General features: G+C 50.8%; 1 protein-coding gene across 3 annotated transcripts; it reads left to right on the top strand.

The window, feature by feature from the left end:
- Nucleotides 1-192: 192 nt before the first annotated feature.
- On the top strand, nucleotides 193-27,869 carry NAA60 (N-alpha-acetyltransferase 60, NatF catalytic subunit). 3 transcript variants are annotated; one of them, XM_070485073.1, is made up of 9 exons: nucleotides 206-386; nucleotides 7,765-7,943; nucleotides 17,892-18,007; nucleotides 20,241-20,370; nucleotides 22,690-22,786; nucleotides 23,632-23,866; nucleotides 25,282-25,635; nucleotides 26,424-27,074; nucleotides 27,497-27,869. In XM_070485073.1, the coding sequence occupies exons 3-7, from the start codon at nucleotides 17,898-17,900 to the stop codon at nucleotides 25,436-25,438; spliced, it is 729 nt and encodes a 242-aa protein (XP_070341174.1). In that variant the 5' UTR covers nucleotides 206-386; nucleotides 7,765-7,943; nucleotides 17,892-17,897; the 3' UTR covers nucleotides 25,439-25,635; nucleotides 26,424-27,074; nucleotides 27,497-27,869. The 3 variants fall into 3 exon arrangements, with proteins under 3 accessions (XP_044602826.1, XP_070341174.1, XP_070341173.1); XM_070485072.1 differs by lacking the exon at nucleotides 7,765-7,943; XM_044746891.2 differs by lacking the exon at nucleotides 7,765-7,943 and having other exon boundaries at nucleotides 193-386; nucleotides 26,424-27,869.

The raw sequence follows: 27,869 nt of genomic DNA, 5'->3' as shown, positions 1-27,869 counted from the left end.
GGGGCGCTCAGGTGCCAGCCCGCCTTCGCTCGGCGCCTTCGCCGGCTCTCCGAGCCTCAGCAGCACACGCGCTCCCGGCCCCACCGCCGTGGTCCCCGCCTCTCCACCCGCGGTCCCCGCCAGGCTGCCCGCTCCTAAGATGGCGGCGGCGGCGTCGGGGGGCGGTGCCACACGTGGGGGCCGGCGGCCAATGGGCTTCCGGTTTGCGCCTCCGGCCCGGCGCGGGAGGCGGAAGTGCCGCGGGCCGCCGCCTCCGTCCGGGCTGCGGCCCCTGCCGGTTACATAACTCGTTGCGGGCTCCGCGCGGCCCCACTTCCCGGCTCCCGGCGACCCCAGGATGCGCTGAGCCCCACGGCGTCGTCCGCTGCCGCCGGCTCCCGCCCGAGGTGAGGCCCCGCGACTTGGGCCTGCGGGGAGGATGCCGGGCCCGGCCGGGGGCGGAGGCCGAACGCGGGGAGGCGGCAGCTCGGGCCGGGGCGGGCGGGGTCTCGGGGGCCGGGCCGGGGGCGGGGGCCCTGAGGTGGCCCTGGCGGGGCAAGGGACGGCCGGGCCGGTCGCTGGAGGCCGGGGGGCGGCCACGCCAGCCGGAGCTCGGACGTCTCCGCGGGGCTTCAGGCCGGGCCGGCCCCGGGGCTCGCGCCGGCCGGGGGCGAGGCGGGCAGCGGCCCCGGACCCTGGGGTGCAGAGGGGCGCGGGTCTCAGCGTTCGGTGGGCGCCGGCCCTTCTGCCTGGGGCGCCTCGGTGCCAGGCCCCGGGACGAGTTGGTGGGGAGTTTGGAACCAGAGGGCAGCGTGCCCCTCGCTCCCGCCGAGTCCCGCGCGGGGCGAGGGGTCTGGCCTTCGCTCAGTTCAGCGCTTTGTCGCCGCCTGTCCCGGCCTGGCCGCGGCTTTGGTACTTGTTGCGCGGATTGTAGTTGTCTGCCCGCCTACGAACTCCTGAAAGCCGGGGCCTCTGGCTTGGTCGTCTCCGCGTCGTCTTCAGCTGTACATTTTGGTATGAGGACAAATCAGTTCCTTACGTTTCTGATAGTTTACTGACAATGCAGAGCCTGCACCAACTCTCACCTCCTCCGCCGAATTGGGCACTTCCCAAGAAAGAGAGGGAATCTATAGCTTTTGTGGTTTGTCCCCCTGGGAGAATTTTCAGAGAGGCTGTGGGCTTTCTCTGGACCACCAGCAACAAATATCTGTGTGCCCCAGCAGGTGATGGAGGCCAGGACCTGGCGACGAGGCAAGGATTTAACTCTGCAATAAATGTGGACATTGGCTGCTTCATTGATCTGTTTTCACTTGCCAAGTCCTTGAGCCCTATGATTTTGTTACTCGTTTGTCCTGAAGGAAGAGGATCACAGCCCCACACAGTAGCACCAGGAGTGCTTGTTAATTGAAGTGTTGGAATTGGAGAGAGCATTGAAGGTTGCCGATGTTTTGCCAGAACGCTGAAGGCAGAAAACCTCTAGTTAATGCTTAACTGACTGAACCCGGAAAGTTACGTGATTCCTGGCCTTGAGTAGAGATACCACAATCCCTGTAGTACTTTGTGATGTAGAGATAAGTTTGAGAAGTTCTTTGGCCAATAGTATTGGCCTGCGAGGCAGGAGGAAGGGGAGTCTTGAACAGCATTGAATTAAAAGAGGCTGAAGCAGAAAAAAAAAAAAAAAAAGATTCTTTCTCTCTCACACACATGTGCACGCATACACACACACCCTGAATTGCTGAAACTCAAAGGTGGCTGGAATATGAGTCCCAGTCATCTTTCCAAATGGACGGATCATCATGGCAGTGCACATAGGTCTTCATCTCACCTATTCTAGGATTTTGCAGCCATCAGAATTAATGTGCAAATTGGCTCTTTGAGAGTGCACTGTGCGTGAGTTCCTTCTCCATTGGGCCATGGTTTGCTGGAGTTCCATCCCACTGAGCTTGCACTGGATGTCTGTGAGGGCGCTTAAAACCTGAAGGTAACAAAGTCAAGGCATAGTCTGGTATCAACAAGCCAGAATAAAAAATACAGACACTTTTTTAAAAGGTCTGTGTGTGTCTATCTTTAGCCTCTCCCAGTTGTAACTTGCAGTGACTTTATTTATTTTAACCACACCCACTCATAGACTTCAGATATGACTTGTTGAAGTTGCTTAGCAACAGCATGCCTCTGTCTGGGATGGAAGAAAATTCCTGGATGTTAGGAGATTTGAGAAATAAAAGATACTTAGACCTGAAAGGAGACTGAAAAGGATAATGCTGTCGCTGCTGATTGATACTGTGTCCTGGAGACTGTCCAAGCGTCAGTGTACCTGTTAGCAGCAGTGTGGCTTCTGGCAGCCTGAGATGTGTTTAGACCAGGTTGATACAGCATCATGACACTACAGCAACCACAGGGAACACAGTGTAGAGAGGAATCCTCAGAGCTCGAAATTCAGGACAGTGCATGTCTTTGCTCTGCTGAAATAGCCCACAAGTCCCACTTCGTTGGTGACAGCTCTCTTACCTGAATAGAAAGCTGACTGCTTATCAGGCAATGTTTTCTGTTAAGTGGTGGCTCCTCCATCTGTAGATCTTACCTCCATCATTTCCCTTGACATCTCTTTCTGGAAGGAATCCACAGAGCCCTCGTGGTTTATCCATTTCAGTTCCTCGTTGGCAGAAAGCCAGCCTGGAGTGTAGACTCCGTATCAGAGTTGATCCTGCTTATGTCCATGTGCAGTGCTTTCAAGTAAAACGATTTGCAAAATGATGCTGGAACTCCTGGGGCTCTTTCTGGCTAAGTTCAAATACTGGATTTGATTCAGCACATATTTGTAAGTGCCTTTGATAACTTCGGGATCTGGACTCCTTCCCTAAATATCATTCTTTTTAGCATGAACTTTGATAGGAGCTGGCCTGCAGGAGTGCAGGGTTATTTGAAGCCCAGATGTCGTACACTGCTGATTAAAGAGAGACCTATGTGTTTGTAAACCCAGTAAGCATACAGTAGGGTTAATATTCTGCTACAAACCTTAAGGCATTTGCTCAGTGCCTGTGGCGTGATAGGAAGGGAGTCTGAACAGGGAGCCAGAGCTTTCTGCAGGAGGTGGTTTGGGGTCCATGTCAACAGTTGAACCAGTGCTCCATGGAGCCTAAGTGCCCAGCTGTGGAGGCTGGCAGAAGCATGACAGTCACCTTGAGGTGGCCACAGCACCAAGCTGAGATGGTCAGGTAGAGGAGGGAGTAGCAGTAAATGAGGGTCAGTCCCTGGTTTCGTCTTGTCAGCATCTCAGACTCCACACCGCTTCACTTGAGACCACCCTCCAGCTCATGCAGGGCCCACGTGGCAGGGAGGAACCAAACATTCTAAACAATGATGGCGGGAACTACCTATGAGTGTGACAAAGTAGAGATTTTTAAATATCTCTTCAAATTATAAGTAGAATGATTACCCATTTTGCCCCAAAATAGACTCTCTTAGCGACCATACCCTTGGAATAGCATGGCATTGTGTGCACTGATGCCAGGAATAAACGTTCTAAACACAGATTCACAGTTGTGAAGAAGCAAAGAGGAGGTAGTTGTGGACAAGGGACACAGAACAAATGTTTGGTAAAGTCGTTGTTTCTACAGGAAAACCCAAGAAAGGTATTTTGTCATCTTTAAGAGACCACATTAAAAAAAGAAATTCTTCTAGTTCTATTTCTTTTTGGATAGTTAATACTATTAAAAATCAGATTGTGTTCCTCTTTTTTGTTTCCTGCATTCTTGAAATAGAATCTATTTGGGCAGCAGAGTATTGAAATTTGAGCCCATCTTGAAAATAACTGTGAGAAGAAAGCAATTTCATTTTATAAAATAGTCTGTGGATAATTGTCCCCCTCTGTTCGGCGTTGAAAAGAATTCTTATCTGGAAAATGTTAATGCAACAGTATATCTGTCATTTCTCTAGTCTCCAGGGGTGCTGATACTTTTTTCAAACTTGTTTCTTTCTGGAAGATGACACCTTCTAACTCTAGTTGTAAGCTATTCAGGTCTTGCTGGTCAGGTATTTGCTTCTCTTTCTACTCTTAGTTTCAAATGACTTTGCTTCTCCTCTGGTCTCCAATTTTTAACCTTGTTATTGAAATATACATACAGAAAAGGGCACTCCTTGATGAATGGTCATGGCCTGAGTGTACCTGGACAGCTGCCACCCCTGAAGACCCTTTGGGCCCCATAACAGGCAAGTCTTCGCCTATTAAAAAAAATTTATTTTCTTGTGGAAAACACAAGACATCATTAACTGTCATTTTATTGGGGATGAGAGGAGTAGAGGATTCTTAGTTTTTGGTTTATATTGCATGTGAATTCTTATTTTACTATGATCATGTGTTCATAGTAAAACAAAAAGATTTAAAAGAGCATTCCCCTCCCTCAAGAAAAGGGAAAATTAAAAAAATCTTTTTTGGGGCTGGCCCCGTGGCCGAGTGGTTAAGTTCACACGCTCCGCTGCAGGCGGCCCAGTGTTTCGTTGGTTCAAATCCTGGGTGCAGACATGGCACTGCTCATCAAACCACGCTGAGGCAGCGTCCCACATACCACAACTAGAAGGATCCACAACGAAGAATATACAACTATGTACTGGGGGGCTTTGAGGAGAAAAAGGAATAAAATAAAATCTTAAAAAAAAAAAAATCTTTTTTCAAGTGGTTGTCCTGAGGCCGGCCCTGTGGCCGAGTGGGTAAGTTCGCACGTTCTGCTGCAGCGGTTCGGATCCTGGGCGCGGACATGGCACCGCTCGTCGGGCCATGCTGAGGCGGCGTCCCAAATGCCACAACTAGGACTCACAACTAAAATATACAACTATGTACTGGGGGGACTTGGGGAGAACAAGCAGAAAAAAAATAAAAGAAGATTGGCAACAGTTGTTAGCTCAGGTGCCAATCTAAAAAAAAGAAGGTTGTCTTAAAACTTGTAAATATTTTTAAAAATTGGATTCTATATGGCCACTCAAATTGCTTTTTAATGATTACACAGGAACTTTTTAAAATGTTTTTACAACTCTGTTAGGTGTCCTTGTCTACAACCACCACCTCTTTGCTTCATTACAACTGTGAATCTGTGTTTAGAATATTTATTTCTGGCATCAGTGCATAAAATGCCATGCCATTCCAGGGGTATGGGTTTAAAAGTCGATGCTAAGAGAGACTATTTTGGGGCAAAATGGGTAATCATTCTACTTATAATTTGGAGAGACACTGAAATTTCCACGTTCTTAGTAGTTAAAAACAGTCCGTGAGATTATTTTAATGTAAAAATGTGTTCATTATTTTCACATTCCACCTGAAAGTATTTATTTTTTCCTAATAATAAAAATAACCCAAGCTCATTGTAAAAAAAAAAGCTCAAATAATGCAGAAATGAGTGCTGTAGAGCGCAGATGTCTGCCATAATTCCAGAGGCAAATGCTGACAGGAGATTGAATTACTTTTTCAAAATCACTTTTGTTATAAAAGTTAACCTCGTGAGCAAATGTTAATTGATACCCTATTTGACCCACTTTCATGTTTAACATCTGTTTGACTCTAAAGCCTCTTAAATGCAAACCCAGAGAAGCAGAGATTTAAAAACAAAACAGCAAAACCCAGCAGAGGGAGATAGAAACATCAAAGAAAGGCCCGGAGGTTTCTTTGCAGGTTTGCAAAGGGGCCCCAGCGAAGGCGTGGGCAGGGTTTCTGAAACTCCACTCTCATGTAGCTGTGCTTTCTCCTTTCAAACTGAGTCGCTCTCTCTCCGTTTCATACCCCCGACCCGCACAGCAGCTCCGAGGGTTGCTTACAGCCCTGAAGTTCTCGGTGGAAGAGCCCACACGCTCTTGGTTGGGTTTGAGCCCTAGACAGGGTCCAGTCTAGAGCTTTAGTCAAGAATGTGGATTAAATATGTTTTCCTACCCTTTGATTCCCACTCCCAAAAAGCTAGTATTTACAGGTGGTTTTATTGTTTGTTTTGTTTTGTTCTTAAACCAAACTTGTTGACCCACTCACTCAATCTGAACTGGGAATGGTATTCGGGGGCACCCTGTCAGGCGGCCTCCTACAAAGATCCCAGCTTAAGCTGCGGGGCAAAGCCACGTCATCGGTCCTGACGGCCCCTCCAACCCGCCCCCCAGTTGTCTTCAGCTTTGAGCTCAGACTGTGTCTCAGCGTGAACATGTGAGCTGGCAGCAGGGGCTCACCTGCACCCTCGTTTTCTCTGCCAGGAAGCTTTCAGGCCAAGGGACCATGGGGACTGCTCTTGGCACCGCATCTCTGGCCCCCACTTCAGTGTCCGCTTTTTCTCCTGAGTCCTGTTCTTGTCTCTATTCTTCCTTTTCATCCTTGTCTCACCCCAAGCCAGGGCTGTCTTTCTCTATTCTGACACTGACCCAGTGGGGCCCCAGAAGGCAGACAGTCCCTTGGCTGACCCCTAAAACCCAGTCCTCCTTCCAGGTAGAAACTCGCCTGCCCTCGACTGCTCTGAGGTGGGTCCTTAGAACAGCCAGGGGATTCTGCTGTCACCGAGGTTAGCCTCCATGCCTTTGGGTGGAGTGTCTGGGGGTGCAGGTGGCATACACGCGCAGTGGCTGAGAACATGTCCTTTGCATCTGGTCATTTTACTGTGGACTTGAGGTAAAAAAGCAAAATGGAAAAATAAATTTAAAATCAAATAAGACCTATTTCATCTTGGGATACATTGTAAAGCTAAAGAGCAGACCTCCAAAATGCAAAATGCCCTCCCCTGAACTGTGTGGAGGCCTCTGTCTTTGCCTTCTCGTCCTCAAGAATCTGGAGAAGGGCTGGAGCTTCAAGTGCAGGTCCCCCAAGTTCACTGGCCCCTGGCAGAGAACTTGGCACCTGGCAGTGACGGCTGCCGTATGCAGAGGGCTTGGTCTTCACTGACTGATGCATGCGTCTTGTACACTTCCCACTCATCGGGTGAGCACTTCAGTCCCACTTGGTAGACCCCTCTGCGGCTCAGGGCCAGACCACAGCAAACAGAACTGGAAAGTTAATTTGAACCCAGGTCTCTCTGGCCTGGTAGCCTTGCCTTCCCCTTGGACTCTGCTGCCTCCTGCTTCACAGGCCCTTAAGAAACCTTGTCAATCCGTGTTCCTTTCTGTTTGTTGCAGGGAGGGCACCATCTGATGTGCAGAGGACGTTTCAGGCCTCTTTTTCTTCCACCTCCCAGAACTCTTGATTTGGGAGCTCCTTCTAGATGCCCAGACAAAAGCCTTTCTCTGGACTGTTTCCTGGGTGGGGTCCCAGGGGCCACTTTCAACACATACCCTGACCATGACACCCAGGGTTCTCCCACAGATGGCCCCAGCGCGGCAGAGCTTCCGGCTCACGCTGAGATGGTGCTCAGGTCCGGCAACCTCCCTTCTGGGGAAGTCACAGAATCCACGCTTTGCGGAGCCACATCTGTGGGAGCCTTTGACCGAAGAAATGTTTAGTGAAGAAGTGCCACTAAGTATAGAAAGTTGCCAACATTGTTCATAGAGACAGAAAGTGGCATGGAGGTTGCTGGGGGCTGGAGGAGAGAGAACAGGGAGTTAGTGGTTGTTGGGTGCCAAGTTTCAGTTTGGGAAGATGAAAAAGTTCTGGAGAGGATGGTGGTGGTGCTTGCACGATAATGTGAACGTACTTAATGCCACTGATCTGTACACTTAAAAGTGGTTAAAATGGTAAATTTCATGTTATGTATATTTTACCACAATAAAAAAAAGAGAGATAAAAGAAGAAAAATGTCAACATTTAGACATCTTCCTTTCTCTTAGTAGGACCCCATGTGAAGATGCAAGGGGGTGATTCCCTGCCTTTTCTCCTGTGGCCGAGGGAGGATTGCATCCCTTGCACGCGGTTGTGGTAACTCCTCCCTGCCCAGCCCAGTTGACAACACTTCTCTTGTTCACTAATGTGCACTTTGCCACGAATTCCTCGAGCGAAAGAAGTGGTTTCTGTGAGTATGTAGGTAACAGTGCAGGAAAGCACACACCCTGGCCCCCCAGGCCCCCCCCAATGTAATCAGATTTCTGACTGTGTTCATTGCTGATATCGAGTACCTAGAGCAAGACCTAGACTTTCAATACAATTTTGGTAAATAAATGACTAGATGGATTCTCAGTATAAAGTATAAGGGGTGATGGAACCTTTGGCTCAAAGGAAAGGTGGTCTGGACCTGGGACATGCCAGAACCACCTGCTGTCTTATTTTAAAACTGAGGTATTATTACCGTGCAGCCAAGTGCTCAGATCTTAAGTGTGCAGATCCGTCAGCGTGACGACCACTGAAAGAGACGTAGAACCTCACCATTGCCCCAGCAAGTTGCTGTACACCCCTTCTCAGTGTCCCTCCTTAACCACTTCTGATTTCTGTCACCATCGATCCTTTAGCTGATGGTGACAGAAATTAGAATTTCGTACAAGTGGAATCCTCCAGTATTATCAATTCATGTTTGAAGAGATGTGTCTTAAATTGTATATGATGAATATCCAGCCTCCCCTCAGAGCGTGTTGGGTTGGGTTTTAAGAGGGAGGCTGTTTGGAACGAGAGTGCTGGGTGTTTGTTTCTTGTCACTGTAAATTATTCATGTTCCTCCCACACTGAGGCTTTGGAAGGAGCCCAGGCTGCTGTGGAGACAGCCTGCTCCCCACAGGCAGTCGTTTGAAAAGACGAGCTACGAAGAGTGCTCACTGTGCCCCTCACTCTTCCCGTTTAGCCCGTGAGCCTGCTTTACTGATATGTAAGGCAGCGCCCTGTGTTCATCACTGGCTTGTTTTTCCTTTTCTCCCGCATCCACCCTAAAGGGAGGGCTGCTGGGTTTCAGAGGAGGGAAGCTGCTGGTTTGTTGTCACCAGTGGGCGTGCTGGAGCAGAAGCTGGGGCAAGGGCCAGGGGTGGCGGCAAATGTGGTAGTGCAGGTAGTTACGTCGGAGGGAAAGAAGGTGGCAAGGAAGCTTGTCCAGGAGAAGTACTTGCAGTGCGGTTACAGCCCGTTGGAGGGTAGTTTGTACAAAAGGGAAGATTGAAAATGTTTGGAAAGGGGGTGCGTAGGCCAGGGAGGGAGGAGATGTGGAGCTGGGCCAGGGATTGGGGTGGCCCTTTGGAAGTGGCCATGTCATTTATCTTCCCAGTGACAGATAAAAAACTGAAGCATGTGGCAAGACAGAGATGCCTCAGTGACGTCTGCACTGGGATTTGACCTGGGGTAACAGTGGCTCTAGCATCCCCGCAGGGTCTGGGAACTTGTGAAGGGCACAGCCTCCAGAGCATGAGCAGAGGGTGGCCTGGCCTCAGCAGCAGGAAGCACCCTTTTAAACCAATGGGGACAAAAGAAGAGAAGAAAGGGAAGTTTTCAGGGGCCATGGAGGGTGCAGCGTGGTCACGGCTGGCCTGAGCACTGGAAGTCTGCTGAGGTCAAGCGTAGAGTCCAGAGCACTTCCCAAGCCATTAAAAGGACGAGGGTGGTTTTTAGAAGTGAAGTGTGACTTGTCTGGGATGGAGAAACAGTGCTGTTGCAGAAGGGAGGGGCCCTGTGGACCTGGGGCATCAGGACACAGTCTGCAGAGGGGAGGGGTCTCCAGGAAATAGAGTTGTTTCTGGCTGTCTTACTTGGGACAGAAGCAGAGTGCCCCGTGGGCATCATGACCGTGCTGGGAAACCCCTCCAGAAACTGGAACAATTCTGTTCCGATTCTTGGCAGTGGAAAGGAGATGGAAAATACTCCTGTGGACGTTGGGGAAATCCTGGCAGCCACTCCTCTGCTTTCATTCTGTCCCTCTGACTGTGTCCTCGGAGGCACTTGGGAAGTATTGTCAGTGAGGGAACCCCCAAGTGTCCAGACACCACCCACTTCCAACTCCCTCTGAGTCCTCAAGGAACAGTGGCCTTCAGTACAGGGACTGGAAAGGTCATTTCAGCACAAAAGGAGGATGAGGCTCACAGACAGCCTCATGAGGACCAGGTTTGGGGAAGGAGAAAGGACGAACCGAGAGATGCGCAGGCAGGCACTTCATTTGGGTCTTGGAGGATCTGGTGTCTGTCCCTCCTTGAATTGCTACACACACATGCACACGCACCCACACCCGCACCCGCAAAGGCCAAAGACAGGTTGCAGACCCAGGAAACACGTGAAGAGTTCTCACTACAAGCCTGACATTTGCAGCTTCTTGTTTTACCATAAAAACTCAAGTGAACTTTGCATTCTCCTGTGCAGTGCGTCCCTGCTCTTGTGATATAGACACATGTGTGCCTTTGCAGGGAGATGAAAGATGGTGTATGCAGCTTCGGTGCCTGTCCCACCAGCACCCCAGGGCTCGGAAAGGAACGGAGGGCCTGGCTCGGGGGCCTTTGCCCTTGTTCTCCAGTGAGTCTTCAGAATCCTCGTCCCCTAAGCCCTAAGGGTAGCAGCAGGAGACCAGTACTTGGCTGAAGGTTCCAGATGAACAAGTGGGGTCCCCACAGGTCCCAGCTGTGGGTCCCCTGGTCTGCTCCCCCAGCAGTGGACCAGCCCCTGCCACATCAGCCTCTTACTTGCACCACTCTCATCTCTAAACTGGCCCTCTCTGATAGCATTCCTTCCTTTCACTGGCACACTGGCCCCAGATACTTCTTTTCCTGTGGCTTCCTGCCCTTTCTCCGCCCCTGTCCATTGAGGGCGACAGATTAGACGCCGTCATATGCTGTTCTCCCTTAGTTAAATGTGATGGTTTTCTATTTTTATATCAAGGCATCTAAAGAACCAGCTTTTGAAAGCATGGAAGTACTTTTAATAGGGATTTGAGAACCCACAAATAGCTGTGTGTCTTAGAGCCCAGTGTTTTCCTTGAAAGTCCAACAGGGAACAAATCCTGCCCATTTGGTCAAGAGCCTTGTCCCGAGGATACTAGGAGAAAAGTTTATAAATCCCAGGACTTAAGAGATGCTTATTTACTATGGATCTCTCCTTTTGCTCTCAAACCTCAATGTAGAGTGTTTTTTTAACCTTTTAAAATCAACTTTATTGAAGTTTAATATACATACAACAAAATGCACCCAATGAGTTTTAACGTGTGTATATATGTGTGTGTGCGTATGTGTGTGTGTGTGTGTAACCACCAGCATCAAGTTACAGACATGTCCATCCCCTCAGGAAGCGCCCCACCCCCACAGCCCCAGCCTCTTTGTAGTCAGTCCCCCGCCGCAGGCAACCACCAACCACCGAGGTCGAGGCATTGCTTCCTAGCACTTACGTCGCAGCAGCTCCTGCCCCTCAGCTGCCCCGGTCCGTCTCTGGCCATCCAGACCCTGGCTCTGCCGGCTGGTTTTGCTGGCTGCCTGCACTCGTCCTGCCGACTCTGGTGGAGTGACTCATGAGAGCAAGCTGACGGTGTCCTGTCCCAAGCTTCCAGGGTAGCTCAGAGCACATTTGCTGTTGGTTGAGAAAACAACCAATGAGACACCTGGAGCTCTGCCAAGGATGATGAGGGCGGGCTATCATGGCACCCCATTTCTCAGGCTGGCTTGAGCCTGTCAAGCTCCAGATATACCACCTGGAGCCAGTTTTCCAGGAAAGGGGATGATGTGGAGTTTTCTGAAACAGGTCAGGCATTGGAGCTGAAAGCTGATTTGAGATTCATCTGGTGATTTGTGGTTTGTGTTGATTTCCTGGCGGGGCGAAATCTGAGCATGATCTTTCTTTTCTGAAAATTATCTAAGCAGCTACCCCATGAGGACTCGTAGATAACACAGACATGCTTGGCTGAGACTTGATAACTTTTTTTGGTCACTTCATAGACACTCCAAGCCAATGACAGATTTTTTTTCTTTGAATATGAAATATTAAAATTGGCCCAAATCTGGAGTAAGCTACCAGGTCGCCCTTGGTAGGCCAGTGGCTTTTCCTTATCTCTGTGAGTCTGTGCCTCCCACCAGGCTCTTGATCTTCAGGCTCATCTTCCCCAGGGTGCCCCCATCCCCTACCCTAGCAGGGCCGGCACAGTGGTGGGGCCCCCTAGAGGCTGGGTCTGGGCCAGTGCCATTGAAGGAGCCCCACCCTGGGGCACCATTGTGAGTCCCTGCAGTTGGACTTGCACACTGGGAAGCTTCTGATTCTTTCTGGAATCTACTATGACTTTCTTCAAAAAGAATATTTTTTATCCATTTGCTCACCAAAGAATCATTCACTCTCAGGATTAGGGCTGGTTTTTCTTGTTTCTAACAGCTTTATTGGGATATAATCCATATACCATACAATTCACCCATTTTACATGTACAGTTTGATGTTTTTAGTGTATTCGCAGAGCCGTGCATCCATCGCCATATTCAATTTCAGAACATTTTCACCACCGCCAAAAGAAACCCACACCCTTAGCCATCACCCTCTCATCCTCCCAACCTGCCCTCCCAACCATAGGCAACCACTAATCTACCTTCTGTCCCTACGGATTTGCCTATTCTGGACATTTCATATGAATGAAGTCATAAGATATGTGGCCTTTTGTGTCTGGCTTCTTTCACTCAGCATAATGCTTTCAGTGTTCATCCACGTGTAGCACGTGTCAGTACTGACTATTCACTGTGTGGCTGGACCACATTTTATTGTCCAGTCATGCACTGATGGACACTGGATTGCTCCTACTTTAGGGCTGTGTTTCGGTGAGTGCCTAGTGGACTCCCAGTCACATTCTGTTGCTCAGTTTAGCACAGGGATTCTGTCCTCATGGGGGCGCTGAGCAGAGTTTTTATAGATCATCCTGTTTGACCACTTGGATTAGGCAGGTGGTGATGTACTTGGGTTTATTCATCAGGATTTTCCCCGGTGGTTGTTGCAGCAGAAAGAGGAAGGCCCTCGTCTCAGGAGTCTTCTCTGGGAAGACCGCACTCAGGGACAGGGCTTGGCCTTGGGTCATGTGGGGTTGTTAACTTTGTCACAAAGCCTTCAGGTTTTGGCAGGGACTCCTTGCATTTCTCAGTTTTCTTGGCCCTGAAGGGAGAGGGAAGGGGTGTCTCCCTAAACTGGCCGTGTGGTTGACACTTAGCATCTTGGGCAGCTTCAAGCACAGCTTCTAAAATAGTGCCGTGTCCTTGGTCTACTTGCGAGTATCTACACTGTGGCTCTTTAAAAACCTCAGGGGAGTTTGAGAGTTGGTTAACTTGGGTTCCAGGTTGTATTCCCTGTACCCATAACACTCTCAACTAGGTGCCTAACCCACCTGGGGTCCAGAGTACAGGTAAGTGAGCCAGCCACGGTTTGCTGAGAACTTGTGGTTCCCAGTGTGGAGGTATGCAGAGGCCATGGCAGTTGCTGCAGGATGTCTCTCGGTGCAGGACACCAAAGCCCCTGGAAAGCCTGCCATGAATATCTGAAACTCAGCCTCTGTGGAGAAGTTTGGTTGGTTGGTTGTTAATTTTAATTAGGAACATTTTCAGACATCCACTTGGCATACCCATCATCCAATTCAACAATTATCAACACTTTGCCACTTTTGCTCCAACTAAATTAAATTCCAGAATATTCTGTCATTTCACCCCTACATATCCCGAGTACATCTCTTAAAGAATATGGCCGTTTTCTACATAACCACAATGTTATTCTCAGATGTAACAAGATTAATAACACTTTCAGTTGTTGCTTTTAGAGGTTTTTTTGTGGAATCTGTTCCCTTTGTGGGGGAAGGGAGGGTCGCCCGCGCAGTGGGGGTTGTGCAGAAACCTCCTGGGAAGAGGCATTTTGTACCTGTGAACGTTGATGGGCGGGGCTCCATCCTCCCTTGGCAAGTGAATCCCTTGAACCCATACAGTCGTGTTACGTGGAGCAAAACGGCCGTTTACCTGGGATGACTGGGGAGCCGCATCCTAGCCAGTGACCGCTAGGATATATTTTGGTCAGAGATGACTCATAAAACTCAGGACTTGCCATTTTTGGTCGACCAGTCCATTTCCCAAGAGGTGGCCAGCCTCTTGAGGGGCATAAGGTCCCTGAGGTCACATTAACGAGAACGTCCTGGGTGCCATCGGGCATGGGGACTGGATCAGGTGGTGGCGGAAGCAGGTGCTGAGCGCTGGAATGGCCCTGCTGTGGGGGGACCAAATGGTCAAGCCGTTTACAGAGATGGGGCTGGACAGTGTCTTAGTTTCTGAAGGCCCATCCCAGGGAAAAGAAAAAACTGGCAATATGGGAAGATCAGAGTTGCCACGTCTGGGAGTATTTTTTGATGTTTAGTTTTGTTTTGTGTTTGGAACTGAGAACTCAAACAAGCACAGCCCAGCAGCTCTGGCTGCCCTTTCTCAACAGGCCTCTTACGTTAATTTTTGGAATGGCTATGTCCCTTCTTTTATCATCTGAAAACAAAGACATGAATGGTTGTCTCTGCCCTGCAGAGAGAGACTTTTGTTTGGATAGCTCATCTCTCAGAGGTTCCATCCGGATCTTGCGTCTAGAGATTCTATCCCCTTATAATGACTAGTCTTCTCCAGCAGGGCACTCTCTGGGGACACCGCTCCTTTCTAAGGTGTAGGCGGTACCTAAGCTGCTTCCTGATCCAGCACCTGTGGGGACCCACAGGCCTCAGGCAGGAACACACCAGTTCCTTGTCCTGATGAGCTTCTTGTTCCGTCCCCCTCAGAGCCCCTCTGCGTGCAGGCCAGGTGAGAGCAGCCAGTGCTGCCGAAGGGTCACAGGAGTGGCCCCTGCCTTGCAGACACCACGTGGGCAGTGTGCAGGTGTTGGCATGTAAACGTGGAGAAAGGAGGAGAAAGCAGATCCCCTCATACTTCAGCTATTGAGCCAGTGCTGTGCAGAGGGACCTGTCAAGGTGGCACTGTCCCTACCCCTCAGAGTCTGGTGAGTGCTGGAAAGATGGAACAAATGTGGCCACAGAGCCATGGAGCTCCTGCAGTACCTCTGCCTCCCCACCCACCCTGTATGTCTGCTTCAAGGTCACCAAGGTCACAGTGACATTTCCAGGCCTGTGGACTTGCCTCTAAAGCCCCCACCCCAGATGTCCCCCTCAGGCTGGCTCGTGTCTTGGCGGGGAAGGGGGCACAGCAACAGACCTGTCATTCCCCAGCCTAAGGGGCTCCTGCCCTCCGCCAGCCCTTGGCCTGACTCCCCAACAGCACCTCGTCCCGGGGGGTGCTGCCAGCCCATGGCTGACCCTTGAAGGAGCTCTTCTTCTTGCTGGCAGAGTGTGCCGGGGTTGTGTCCAGGGATCGGAGGCTGAGCAGCTGCCTCCCTGGCCCTGTGGTCAAGTCTCAGGGTAGATTTCACCCCTGGCAAGTGGCAGGTTAGGACATGGCCTTCCCGGGGACCCTCATGGGAATTCCTGAGGTCATTGAGAACCAGGCATGAATAGGGGTCAGGGAAGCAGGTGACCTTGAAGAACTGCCTCAGGTACCTTGTTTGGGCTCGCTGAGTTGTGAGGGCTGAGCATCCGGTCCCTTTGACCTTTGGATGTCACGTGAACTATCATGGTGCCCGTTCACAGAACTGTGGTTTCTGGAGTAAATTTAGGCGAGTAATGACAGTCCTCTTCACGGCCCCTCTGAACCCCAATGTTTATTATTACAAATTTCAAACATATAGAAAAATTGAATGTATAGACAATAAGATCTTATATCTTACCTGCCACCTAGATTCAACAGTTAATAGCATTTTGTCAGATATGCCTCCTAAGTAGTTGACATTTTTTGAACCATTTAAAGTTACTTTTAGACCTCATGATGCTTCGGTTCAAAATATTTCAGCATGCATCTCCTAAGACTTTCTAAATAACTGCTATACCCTTTCACATCTAAGACAGTTAGTAATTTCATATCATCATCTGCCTTCTAGCCCATATTTATTTATTTTAAAAATTATTTTATTCAGGTCATATTGCCTTGTAACTGTGTAAATTTCAGGTGTACATTATTATATATCAGTTTCTCTGTAGACTGCATCGTGCTCGCCAACAATAGTCTAGTTTTTAACCATCATCATACATATGTGCCCCTTTACCTCTTTCTCCCTCCCACCACCTCCTTCCCCTCTGGTAACCACCAGTCTGTTCTCCTTATCCATATATTTGTTTATCTTCCACATTCGAGTGAAATCATGCAGTGTTTGTCTTTCTCTGGCTTATTTCGCTTAGCATAATACCCTCAAGGTCCATCCGTGTTGTCGCACATGGCACTATTTTGTCTTTTTTTATGGCTCCTTAGTATTCCATTGTGTATATATACCACATCGTCTGTATCCATTCATCCGTTGATGGGCGCTTGGGTTGCTTCCATATCTTGGCTATTGTGAATAATGCTGTGATGAATATGGGGATGCATAAATCTCTTTAAACTGTTGATTTCATGTTCTTTGGATAGATACCCAGTAGTAGAATAGCTGGATCGTATGGTATTTCTAGTTTTAATTTTTTGAGAAATCTCCATACTGTTTTCCATAGTGCTAGCCCATGTTTGAATTTCACAAAATGTTGTTTTGCCTTTTTATTTTTTCCAGTAGGGATTTACACATTGTGTTTGGTTGTAGGTCTCCTTGTCTCCTTTAGTCTACTTTGGTTTTTTTTTAGTGATGCTGACTTTTTGAAGAGAACAGACCAGTTGTCTTGTAGAACGTCACCATTCTGTGTTTGTCAGATGTCACAGTGCCCTTGAACTTATATCCGTGTGCCATGTGAAGTTAAGTCTGGCGGCTAGGTTGGGCTCAGGCCCAGTGTTTTAGGCGGGAACACTGAGGGCTTTGTGTATGTCGCACGCTGGGCCCATCACTGAGGGAAGCATGACTGGGTGATCTCCAAGGTGAAAGGTTGGCTTTCCTTGGCCATGGGTAAGTCCTGGGGGCGCGGGTGCTTTGCCTCCATGCCTCATACCTGCGCTTCAGCTCCCTTCACCACGTGGTTTAACAGCCGTTGATGATTCTTGCTTGCATCAGTGGTTCCAAAGTGGTGACGTTCCAATTCTATCATTATTTCTATTTTTATTGGCTGTCATTCTTCTATAAAAAGAACCTTTCCTTGACCGTTCAGGATGAAATGTACAGTTCCTTCTCAAAAGATGGGGTAAATGCAGGATCCTTTGCCTTTTATTACCAGCTTTCAACTTAAAAATGCTCCTGTGTTCCCTTTGTCAGAGCCTACCACTTGGCCTTCCTTCCTGCCTCCCTCCCTTCCTTTAACCAAAACAAGAGAAGCTGCGCTATCAGCAACTTGGATTGAACGTAGTTTCCTGATTTGAAAGAGTCGTTGGCAACTCATGACCCCTGATTTGAACTTTCCGTGTCTTGCCAAGTCTCTTTTTTTTCTACTCACACGTCTTCATCTGCTGGATAGGGGAGGAGAAATGACCCACCCAGCAAGCGCCACTTCCCGTGGAAATCCAGCAGGTCATCAGCCCTGCCCAGGCTGTTCCGAAGGGGACTGAGTCCTGGGGCTGCTGAGCCCCTTATTGTCCATCATTGGCAGCCACCAGCCCAAGTCAGAAGAAGTTGGGCTGGTGGGGCCGTGTGCTTTCTGTCGTGGAGAAACAGCACTGTGAGGGAGACGTGAGACTGGCCAGGGAGAACTGGGGCTGGTGTGGGGTGCTCAGAGGAGCAGAGAGGAGAGAAAAAACAGACCAGAGGCGAGCTGTCCTCTGCAGGGCTCAGGAGTGTCCCAAGTGAGCAGGCAGGGGACCTTGGGTCCCCATCCTGTCTGCCCTTCCCGAGCCTCTGTTTCCTTGTCTGCAAAGTAGTGGCGACTGTGACACCTGGTGCATGAGATTATTATGAGGGACAGAAACACTCCTCTCAGTTACTGAGGAGACCTCTGGCCATGGGAGACCGTATTAGTTTTCCCATCTTGCCTGCCTCACAGGCTGCTATGAGGAGGAGGAGGAAGTGAATGTGCCATGAGGGGATGCGGCCGCCCTCCTGACGCCACCTGTGTCCCTCTCTGCAGGTGTGAATGACAGAGGTGGTGCCATCCAGTGCCCTCAGCGAGGTCAGTCTGCGCCTCCTCTGCCACGATGACATAGACACCGTGAAGCATCTGTGCGGCGACTGGTTCCCCATCGAGTAAGTGGAGCATCGCCTGCTGTCCCCAGCTGCAGGTGGGAAGGGTGGGGAAGTGTGCACAGATCTGCAGGTGCTGAAGCTGGAAGACTTGCTCCGAAGGTGAGGATGGCCTGGAGGTACCGTGTGGGCCAGAATCACCTCACCTGTCAGTGGACCCCAGCTCCTGCTCCTGAGTGCTGTTGGGCCCTTTCCACGTACATGTACAGTCATGCACTGCAGAACCACGTGGACTGCATATACGATGGTGGTCCCATCATGTTAGTGCCATGTAGCCTAGGTGTGTAGTGGGCTGTACCATCTAGGTTTGTGCAAGTGCACGCTATGGTGTTCGCACGACGACGAACTCGCCTAACCACACGTTTCTCAGAAGTTATCCCTGTCATTAAGCGATGCATGACTGTATAGCTTTTGTAGTACGAAAAATAGGCGCAGACTTTGTGTGTGTGTGTGTGTGAGGAAGATTGCCCCTGAGCTAACATCTGTGCCAATTGTCCTCTTTTTGCTTGAGGAAGATTATCACTGATCTAACATCTGTGCCAATCTTCCTCTGTTTTATGTGGGTTGCTGCCACAGTGTGGCTTGACAGGTGGTGCTAGGTCCATGCCCAGGATCCAAACCTGCAAACCCTGGGCCACCAAAGTGGAGCATGTGAATTTAACCACTACACCATAAGGCTAGTGCCCAAACTTTTTTTTTTTTTTCCGGTGAGGAAGACTGGGCCTGAGCTAACATCTGTTGCCAGTCTTCCTCTTTTTGCTTGAGGAAGATTGTCGCTGAGCTAACATCTGTTCCAATATTCCTCTATTTTGTACGTGGGACCCTGCCATAGCATGGCTTGATGAGTGGTGGTAGGTCCACACCCGGGATTCAAACCCGTGAACCCCAGGCCACTGAAGTGGAGCATGCAAACTGAACCACTACACCACTGGGCCAGCCCCCAAACTTTTTAAAATTAAAAATAAACTAGATCCTACCGACCATCATATTTCCATGAGTCTTAACTTCAGACTGGTTGTTTAACCTGCTGCCAGCAGGAAGGGAGGGAAAGGGCGACCCTTACATCTCAGTGGGAATGTGAATTGTCACAGCTTGCTGGGGATGTGGGCCCCTTGAGGCTTTATAGGTTAAAAAGTAAACTCTTCAACTCCGCAGTCCCACGCTGGAAAGTAATCCATTAAGTACGTAGGTAAGACCCTGCTGAGAGTGACCTGGGCTAGGGTGGAGCTACACTGGGCTGGAGCCTCTGTGCTTCCTGGGATGCCCAGCCTACCTGCCTCTCCTCACAGCTTCCAGGGCCTGAGGCCTCAGGTTCCAGAGATGGCGGAGCGAACTGTGGTCCCATCGGGCTGTGTGGTCACAGCTCCGTGTCCTGGCTGCCATGTCAGCTGAGCACTCCTGGGGTCAGAAGATGAGAGTGTGATCAGGGGAGGAGCTCGGGCAATGCTCGGGCCCTGTAGAACCTCCCAGTGAGTGGTCAGTGGCCTCTGCAGAGCAGAGCCGAGTAGAGCACCTCTCCGCCGTGTCACTGAGGGTACGCCACCCTCCTCTAGCTCTTGGTCTAAAGAAAGACATCCCAGGCCACCCTGTTATGTCTGTCCCAAGTGAAGAAACAAACCCACACACCCATAAAGCCGCACGTGTCCCTGCCCTCCTGACCTTGTCTCCTTGGCGGTGGCTGAATCTGCCTTTTCATCCTTGCATCCTGGCGCTTTGCGCTAAGTGTTCTCTTCCCTGCTTCCCTTGGAGGGGTCTTGGAGAGCAGCCCCTAGCAGCCCTGGCCACACCCTGCCCTTGAGGGCTTATCCCTGCCCCGTCAGGGAGGTGCGTGACACAAATGCTACTCAGCTGTGAACTTGGCTGTCCCCACACCACTCCCCTGTCTTCAGAAAGTCTCACAGAATTCTCGGAAATTACCCAAGTGTCCGTGGGCTACAAGGAGCCATCACTCTTAACTCATCCAGCTGCCCCTCCAGGCACTGTTGTCGTGGAGATAGTACCGTCAGAGGTTTGTCCCCCTTCTCGTCTCTTATGTCTTATAAAATCATTTTTCCCCTCAGAAATTCCCAGGCCCATCTGGACAGATCACTGCTTGAAGAAGACCCTTTGGACTGAGTGATAGACTGACTCCTTGTCAGCCCCGGAGCAGTAGGCAGAGCAGTCTGGAGTTCCTTGTGGTTCCACTGTCTGAGCAGGACGTTAGTCGGCCTTGACCTGAGTTTATTTTCCTCTTCAGGTACCCAGACTCATGGTATCGTGATATCACCTCCAACAAGAAGTTCTTTTCTCTTGCTGCCACCTACAGGGGCGCCATTGTGGGCATGATAGTAGCTGAAATAAAAAGTAGGACCAAGATACACAAGGAGGTAAGGCTGTGTGGCAGTGACTTGGTGGTCGCTTCCCTGGATGGGCCTGTGAGGGCTTTGACAGAATCCCACTGCCTGCTCTGTGGCCCCTTCTCTTAGGAGCCCGGACCGCGCATGAGACTCATACCCAGTTGGTTTCTTTCTGTGTGTACAAGATACCATCTTTCGTACATTAAATAAAAGACCTAACGCAGGTTTCATAACAACTCTCATTTTGAAGTAGGGAGGAGCATAAACAATGCACTGAGAATCTGCACTGTTGTAAGGGACTGTGAAAATATCTGTGACTCGTATTGGCGGCAGTGTCACAGAAGCTACTAATACTGCTGTGGTTTCTTGAAGGAAATGCTAAGTTTCAGTTAGAGGTTAGTGAAAATAAAGATATAATTTCTTTTCATCCAGCTTCATAGACCCCTTCAAGATTTGTCTAAGAACCCTTGAAGGTCTGTGGACCTCAAGTGAGCAAGCCCTGCTCTAAATGTAAAATGTGAGACCACGGCCACAAATGCATTGTTCCATGTGGCTGACTTGGGTCAAGATTCTGCTGAGTAATTTTGGTCTTAGCGACTGAATAGTATTTACCACGTGAGTATATACTCCAAGGAGAGGGAAAAGCCACTGACACCTGGAAAATGTTTCTATCTGTTCAGCTTCATGTTATTTCTTTATTTTTATTTATTTCTTTACTTATTTTTTTGAGGAAGATCAGCCCTGAGCTAACATCTGCTGCCAATCCTCCTCTTCTTTTTGCTGAGGAAGACTGGCCCTGAGCTAACATCCATGCCATCTTCCTCTACTTTATATGTGGGACGCGTACTACAGCATGGCTTGCCAAGCGGTGCCACGTCCGCACCCGGGATCCAAACCAGCAAACCCCAGGCCAAACAGATCGTGCACACTTAAACGCTGTGCCACGGGGCTGGCCCCAATGTTATTTCTTTAAAACTGCAAGAAGGACATCTCCCTTTTAAAGACCTGACCCACTCAAGTCTACCCCATTTATTAGATTCTGGCAAAGTTGGTTTCTTTTAAGAGTAACTTTTTCTGTCCCATCTTCCTCCTGAGCTTTTTTCCTTCCAATTTTCAGTGCCAACATAGAGCAAAAAGAAAGAAATGGTGGTGTTTTCAGCAAGTGTCGGCATCCTGTTGATCTTTGCTTTTGCACGGGACAAACTGCCCCTGCCCCCTTCCGTGACCTGTTTCCCAAAGCCCCCTCCTTGCAGCTCTTCCTGAGTGCCCTCTGGCGTCTGTCCTGCCCCCCATTCGTGGTGACTAGATCTCTGTGCTCCTTTGAATGTGTTAGTTTTCCCTTGAAGGCAGAGATGCTATCTCTTGGAGAGGAGAGGGAACCTTGGCATTGGCACCTGGCACTTGCTTGGGCCTTGCTGAGAGGCTGAGTGAATTCAACCCTGGGGCAAAGCAGGGCCTGTTAGAAGACAGTAGCCAGGAACAAAGTGCCTGCCTCGCCTCCCTAACCCTTCCATGGGCTTTGAGTAACGACAACAATAAGGATGCTCTCCCCTGAGACCACTGGGCAAGTTCACCTGTGTCCAGGTTAACTGGCATGCAGTGCAGGGTCTGGGAGAGCAGGGACGGGCTGACACCATGCCCAGCACGTGGGAGCCTCTCAGTGAACAGTAGATGGGACCAGAAAGCCTGAATCGCCAAGCGTCCTTTTCATGGGGGGAAAACCGTACACACAGTATCTCTTCTTGTTCTCTATGAGGTAGAAGAACATAATAACCTCACGGTGGGTGGATTCAGGACCCTCCCTGTCCAGAATTCTGTCTCTGGAACCAAGAGACGCACACGAGGTGGCATGTTGTGGCGTGTTGCCCTGCCTGACGTGGGCAACAGAGGGTGGTGGAGGGCCTACCCAAGCCCCCACTCCTTTACTCCGAGACCACCTGGGGGCAGTGTAGGACCCTTTAACTAAACCTTTTCAAACTTGGTGTTTGTCTCACTGTCCTGTCTCTGGTGTATCAGCTTAAGTGCCCATGCAGCACACTCGTTTCCTTTTTTCTTCCGTAACTTCACCCGTCTGGCATCAGTGTCCTTCCTTGTCTGATCCACCACTGTCCCCAAGAGAAGTGACTGCATGTGTGTTCTTACTTGAGGAGTTTTTTGCCAGAAGGGCCCAAACCCTCTCGTTTCCATGGGGAGGCAGGGTGAATCCATTATCCTCTGTTCTGTCCCCTCCCACCCTCGTGTCCCCCCAGGTGTCATGGCTGGTAGTGTGGGGGTTGGCGCGTAAGTGCCCTGCAGTGGGGCTGGTTCCTCAACTGTTAACCTGACTTTAATTTCTGACTTTTTCTTTAGGATGGAGATATTCTAGCCTCCAGCTTCTCTGTTGACACACAAGTTGCGTACATTCTGAGTCTGGGAGTAGTGAAGGAGTTCAGAAAGCACGGCATAGGTAAGGGGCAGCAGAGCGCAGGGTTTTGGCACGCACACCCCACTCACCCATGTCCTGTCACTTCCCGCGTGCTGATGATTCTAGCTCGTAAACATCCCTCGGTCTCTTCCTCCCTCCCTTGTCCTTCAGTCTTGGGTCAGACCTTTATCCTTCCTCCTCCAACAAGTCTCCCGGCCCCACCCCACCCACTGGCTTCAACACGTGCTCTTTCCGTACATCACCAGGTCTTCCTGCAATGGCCTCATTCCCGAATTTGACAGGATCAGATTAATAAGAGTTCTTGAACATCCTCACTAGGGAATGGGCACCTCTTACCAGGCCCACCACCACACACACAGCTCATGTCTGGTCACGAGGTACTCTTGATTAAGAATAGAAACCACAATTGAAGAAACAGCCCAAGCTGCCATTTATCAGATGCCCATCACTTGTGGGGGACTGTGCCATGCGCTTGTCTCTAAATTCCCATCTTACTCAGTCACACAGCCAGTGAGCGGCAGAGTCTTCATTTGTAGCCCAGACCTGTCTATTCTATGTTTTTCTGGGCTCAGGTTTACACTTTTTGTTGTCTGAAAGGTTAGTGAGCCTCCACTACAGGTCCTGCCCCGGGGAGGGAACTACCCGGCCCATATCTGTTGTCCCAGACCACTGATGGTCTGCAGCTACCATGCCCCACCTGGCCGTGGGTTTTTAGGGACTTCGACAGTGGGTGGTTATGGAAGGTGGGTCTTTGATACAGTAGGCAGAGAGATCTGTAGCGATCTCTGCAAAGGTGCTTCCTTGTCTGACGCGTGCTTCCTTCCCGCCTGCCCCGCCATGTGTGACCATCACATCTTCTCCCACAGGTTCCCTTTTACTTGAGAGTTTAAAGGATCACATATCAACCACCGCCCAAGACCACTGCAAAGCCATCTACCTACACGTCCTCACCACCAACAACACAGCAATAAACTTCTACGAAAACAGAGACTTCAAGCAGCATCACTATCTCCCGTATTACTACTCCATCCGAGGGGTCCTCAAAGATGGCTTCACCTACGTCCTCTACATCAATGGTGGCCACCCTCCCTGGACCATCCTATATCCTTTCCTTCTCGGGGGCAAGGGATTGTGGCTTCCTAGCTGCCACGGCAGGGCCTGTGCGCCAGTTGGAGCCGTGGGCACCTCCAGATGACAGTCACGCAGCCGAGCTCACTGGATGCAGTTCCCCGACCAGATGGTGTTGTAGGGAGATTGGGCTTGCATGTGTTGGGAAATGATGGTCTGGTTGCACACATTGGGAAAGCAGGTGCACTCGGTGTTCCCCAGACTTCAGCTGGTATGAGGGGTGGGTTTTAACCCTCTTGGCCCACGAACCATCCGTCCATCCAACAAATTGAGAGCCTCCTGTTCCAGGAGTATGGGAGCCACAGCAGTGAACAAAACAGATGAGCCCCTGTCCTAATGGGGCCTGTGTGCTGCCAGGGGAGAAAACAGACAAGTTAGGGGCGGGCCCAGTGGCGCAGCCGTTAAGTGCGCACGTTCCGCTTCTCGGCGGCCCAGGGTTCGCCGGTTCAGATCCCGGGTGCACATGGCACCACTTGGCATGCCATGCTGTGGTAGGCGTCCCACATAGAAAGTAGAGGAAGATGGGCACAGATCTTAGCTCAGGGCCTGCCTTCCTCAGCAAAAAGAGGAGGACTGGCAGTAGTTAGCTCAGGGCTAATGTTCCTCAAAAAAAAAAAAAAAAAAAAAAAGACAAGTTAGGTGAAAAGAATTGGCTGTTTTCAACACTTGGGCTCAAACCTTCCTTACTGGAGCACGTGACCCAGAGGTGTGTCCTTTCCCCACTCCCTCCTCTTTCACCTTCTGGCCCTTGACAGGTAGGAGGGAGGCCAGGAGATTTCCTGGTAGTCATAGGGTGTGGCCCAAGAAATACTCTAAGAGAGAGAGAATGTGTGTGTGTGTGAGAGAGAGAGAGAAATTAAATGAATGAGTCTAGGATTTATCCGCTTCATAGGGAATTAAACAGGAAAGAGAAGGGTGGCCCACAAGCCTACAGGCCTCCTCGCTCATGTGAAGATGGGTATCTGTGGCTATCCACAGGGTCAGCACTGTTGACCCCCCTCCTTGTCACAGGGTTTGGGCCCTGCCTCTCCGAGGATTGAGAGTGTAGGGGAGAACCAGGAGCACTTGCTCTTCTGCCAGACCCCTCCCCTGAGCACCCAGTCCCTGTCTGTCAGCTGTAGTCTGGGTGTCCGTGTGCCTGAGGCCTCACCCGGAAGGCCCTCTTGCACCCAGATACCTCCCTTTGTAATTTTGCACAATGGAGGCCCCTCCAGGTAACGAGGCTTTCCAAAACTCAGCAGAGACTTAGCAGGCTCTTGGCCTCCCTCAAGAATGGTGTGCCATTTGCACACAGTCCTTCAAGTTGCCATGCAGGCCCCTGCTGACAGTGCCACCCAGGGGTATGTGGGCAGGCAAGACAAGTTGGATCTTCCTTAACAGAGCCCCACGGACTATATCCAGCATCTGGGCTCTGCAATAGCGAACCTGAGCCCCTGCTCCATCCCACACAGGATCTACCGCCAGGCCCACAGCCTGCTCTGCAGCTTCCTGCCATGGTCCAGCATCTCTACCAAGGGCGGCATCGAGTACAGCCGGACCATGTGATACCAGCCAGGCAGCCTCCACCAGGCCCAACCCCTCAGCACCCTGCAGAACCCACCTTCCCAGCCATCTGATCTTGGCTGTCCTTTGCAAAGGAGCTGCCAGCCACCTGCCAGGCCCGTCGGCCTGCCCCACCTGCAGGCCCGGTGCTACATGGGCTCAGGAGCAGAGCGTCACGGGGTGCCCCCAGTTTCCGACAGGTACGCCAGAGCAGGTGGTGGGGAAAAGGGGAGCAGAACCCAGTGGGATGATGGTACTAAGAAATTGAGAGCCTGGCACTTTCAGCAACAAAAACAGAAGGCCCTGGATGGGCACCTGCTGCTCAGGGATGTTGGAAAGCAGTACCAAGGGCTAAAGTAGTTCTTGACCAACTCTCAGAAACTTTAGGAAGGAAAGCAGAGTCCCTAAGCCCCTGGCCAGAACTTTATCTTTTCATTTCCTGAACGTTTTAAAAAATAATGCATTCATATGGTTCAGAAACTGAAAAGATACCAAAAGATCAAGCCCCTCCTCCTTCCACCCCCAGCCATTCAGCTTCTTCTTGGGCGGGGCATTCAGAGCTGCTGTGTCTCAGGCTTCCTTCTAGAGACCCATCACAGACCAGCAGCCTTGTCAGCTCAAACTGAAGCTCCGTGTGGCCTTGCCCTGTGGCGGGCACCTCATAGATGAAGGCTCTGCTGAGACATGGCCACTTCTGAGCACCATGAGTGCCACAGGGAGCTGATCTCTCAGACCTTAGAAAATATCAGAGCTGGAAGGGATCATGGGGAACTCTGGGGTCCACCTCCTTGTGCGTGGTGGACACGGCCCAATCGGGTTTGGTGGCTTAGGCCAATCTAACACAGTGGCGCTCCTGGCCACCTGGGCCGGAACTCCCATCAGTGCTTTGATTTGCCCATCTTCAGGCTCCTAGGGCAGGCGGTACAGGATAGGGCACAGCATCTCTGCGGAGACCTTCACCCCTGCTCCCTTATTCTCTTTCCCACAGGCTGTTCCAGCTCTCCTTCCCTCTCTGGAAACCTCCACCTCTGTTCCGTGCCCTGGTCCTGCCTCCATGTGTACCCACCAGACCTATGAGCTGGAGTGTGGCACCAGTCACTGTGGTCTGCTTCTTCCGCTGCCCCAGGAACAAGAGGACTGGAAGGGACGTTCCTCCTCGCCCCCTTACCATTCTCTTCCCCTCCACTGCCTGTTCCTTCCAGCTCCTTCCTCCAAAGCCAGAATGAACTTCTGCTGGCAAGGAGGAACCCAAGTGTTCTGGACAGACTTGACCCTAAAGACACAGGAACCTCAGAATAACGAGGGGGTGAATTAAAGGGAATGCCAGACCCTTGTCCAGAACCAGCCCGAAGAAGCCAGGGTCGGGGAGGAGCATCCCCCGCCGCTCCACGAAGGACTGGCACGTGGTGGGCAGAGCAAGGAGGCTTTTCATCCAAGCTCAGAGCTCTGGGGCTTAGCTCCCTGTTGAGGATGGTCAGATAACAGGACAGTTCCCCACTCTTCACTGGGAGGCTGAGTCCCCCAGCAGCCTCCCACTATGGGCTGCGTACTGCCCTGGACAGCGCAGAACTGCTCATCGGATCAGGGCTGCTCCATTCAGCTGAACTGCCACAGGGAGCAAGGCTGAGGACAGGGGCTGGTGAGCTTCCCAGGGGTCCTCTTCCCCCAGCCTCCCAACTCCCCCTGAGCTGCAGCTCCGAGGCCTGGCCACATGCAGACAGGAGGAAGCTGAGTGTGATCAAGTGGGGCCTGGCCTTTGGGGCTGGAGGCAGTCACGTGCCTTGTGATCCCTCAGCCCCTCGGGGCAGAGGCAGGAGAGGCTGTGAGTGCTGGGAAATGTGCGTGTGGGCATCACTTGCTTCTGGCATCCCTTCCACCCTCATCCCCCAAAGCTGCTTGCTGCCTACCCTGCCCTCCAGAGTCGAGGGGGTGGCGCAGAGTCATGCCCAGCGTTGCTGCAGGTTCACAGAGCCATTGCCACAGTGTACCAGCCTGAGAGCAGGAGAAGGGGGAACAGCCCAGGCAGGGGGCCTCAGTGACTGGTATCCTTCCCTCCCTCAGAACGGCCCAGCACAGGGCTCCTCTGGCCTCACGGTTCTCGAGATGAAGCTGAGTCCCGGGCAGGAAAAGCATTCCTTCTCCCTCAGCCGCTGACTGGTCTCCACCTCTGCGCTGATGTTGGCATCGTGCTGAGGCCCAGATCGGTGTCCTCTTCAATCTGAATCAACGATGATCATGTGATTTTTATTTCTGCCCCGCGGGGTAAGGGAAGAGTCTTCCAGAAGTTTCTGCCTTGGACATTCATAATTCAGCTCAGAGGCTTCGCCCTGCCCCTCCCTCCCTGCCTCCTAATCACTGCAGTATCCAGCCCCATGTTGAATGGATTGTAGTGTTTTGTCTCATTACAAACAAATAAACAGACTTCCATTGGTCA

This window comes from Equus asinus, chromosome 14 (genome assembly GCF_041296235.1).
Source record: "Equus asinus isolate D_3611 breed Donkey chromosome 14, EquAss-T2T_v2, whole genome shotgun sequence".
In the NCBI taxonomy this organism is placed as follows: Eukaryota; Metazoa; Chordata; class Mammalia; order Perissodactyla; family Equidae; genus Equus; species Equus asinus.
The sequence above is the reverse complement of the archived record's forward strand: the minus strand, read 5'-3'. Positions and strand labels throughout refer to the sequence as shown.

Excerpts from the sequence above, each read along its gene's own strand:
- NAA60 (XM_044746891.2), top strand. The coding sequence starts at position 17,898 with ATGACAGAGGTGGTGCCATCCAGTGCCCTCAGCGAGGTCAGTCTGCGC. Across the intron at positions 18,008-20,240 it reads GGCGACTGGTTCCCCATCGA|GTACCCAGACTCATGGTATC; the intron begins GTAAGTGGAGCA and ends TTTCCTCTTCAG. Across the intron at positions 23,867-25,281 it reads CACCCTCCCTGGACCATCCT|GGACTATATCCAGCATCTGG; the intron begins ATATCCTTTCCT and ends ACAGAGCCCCAC.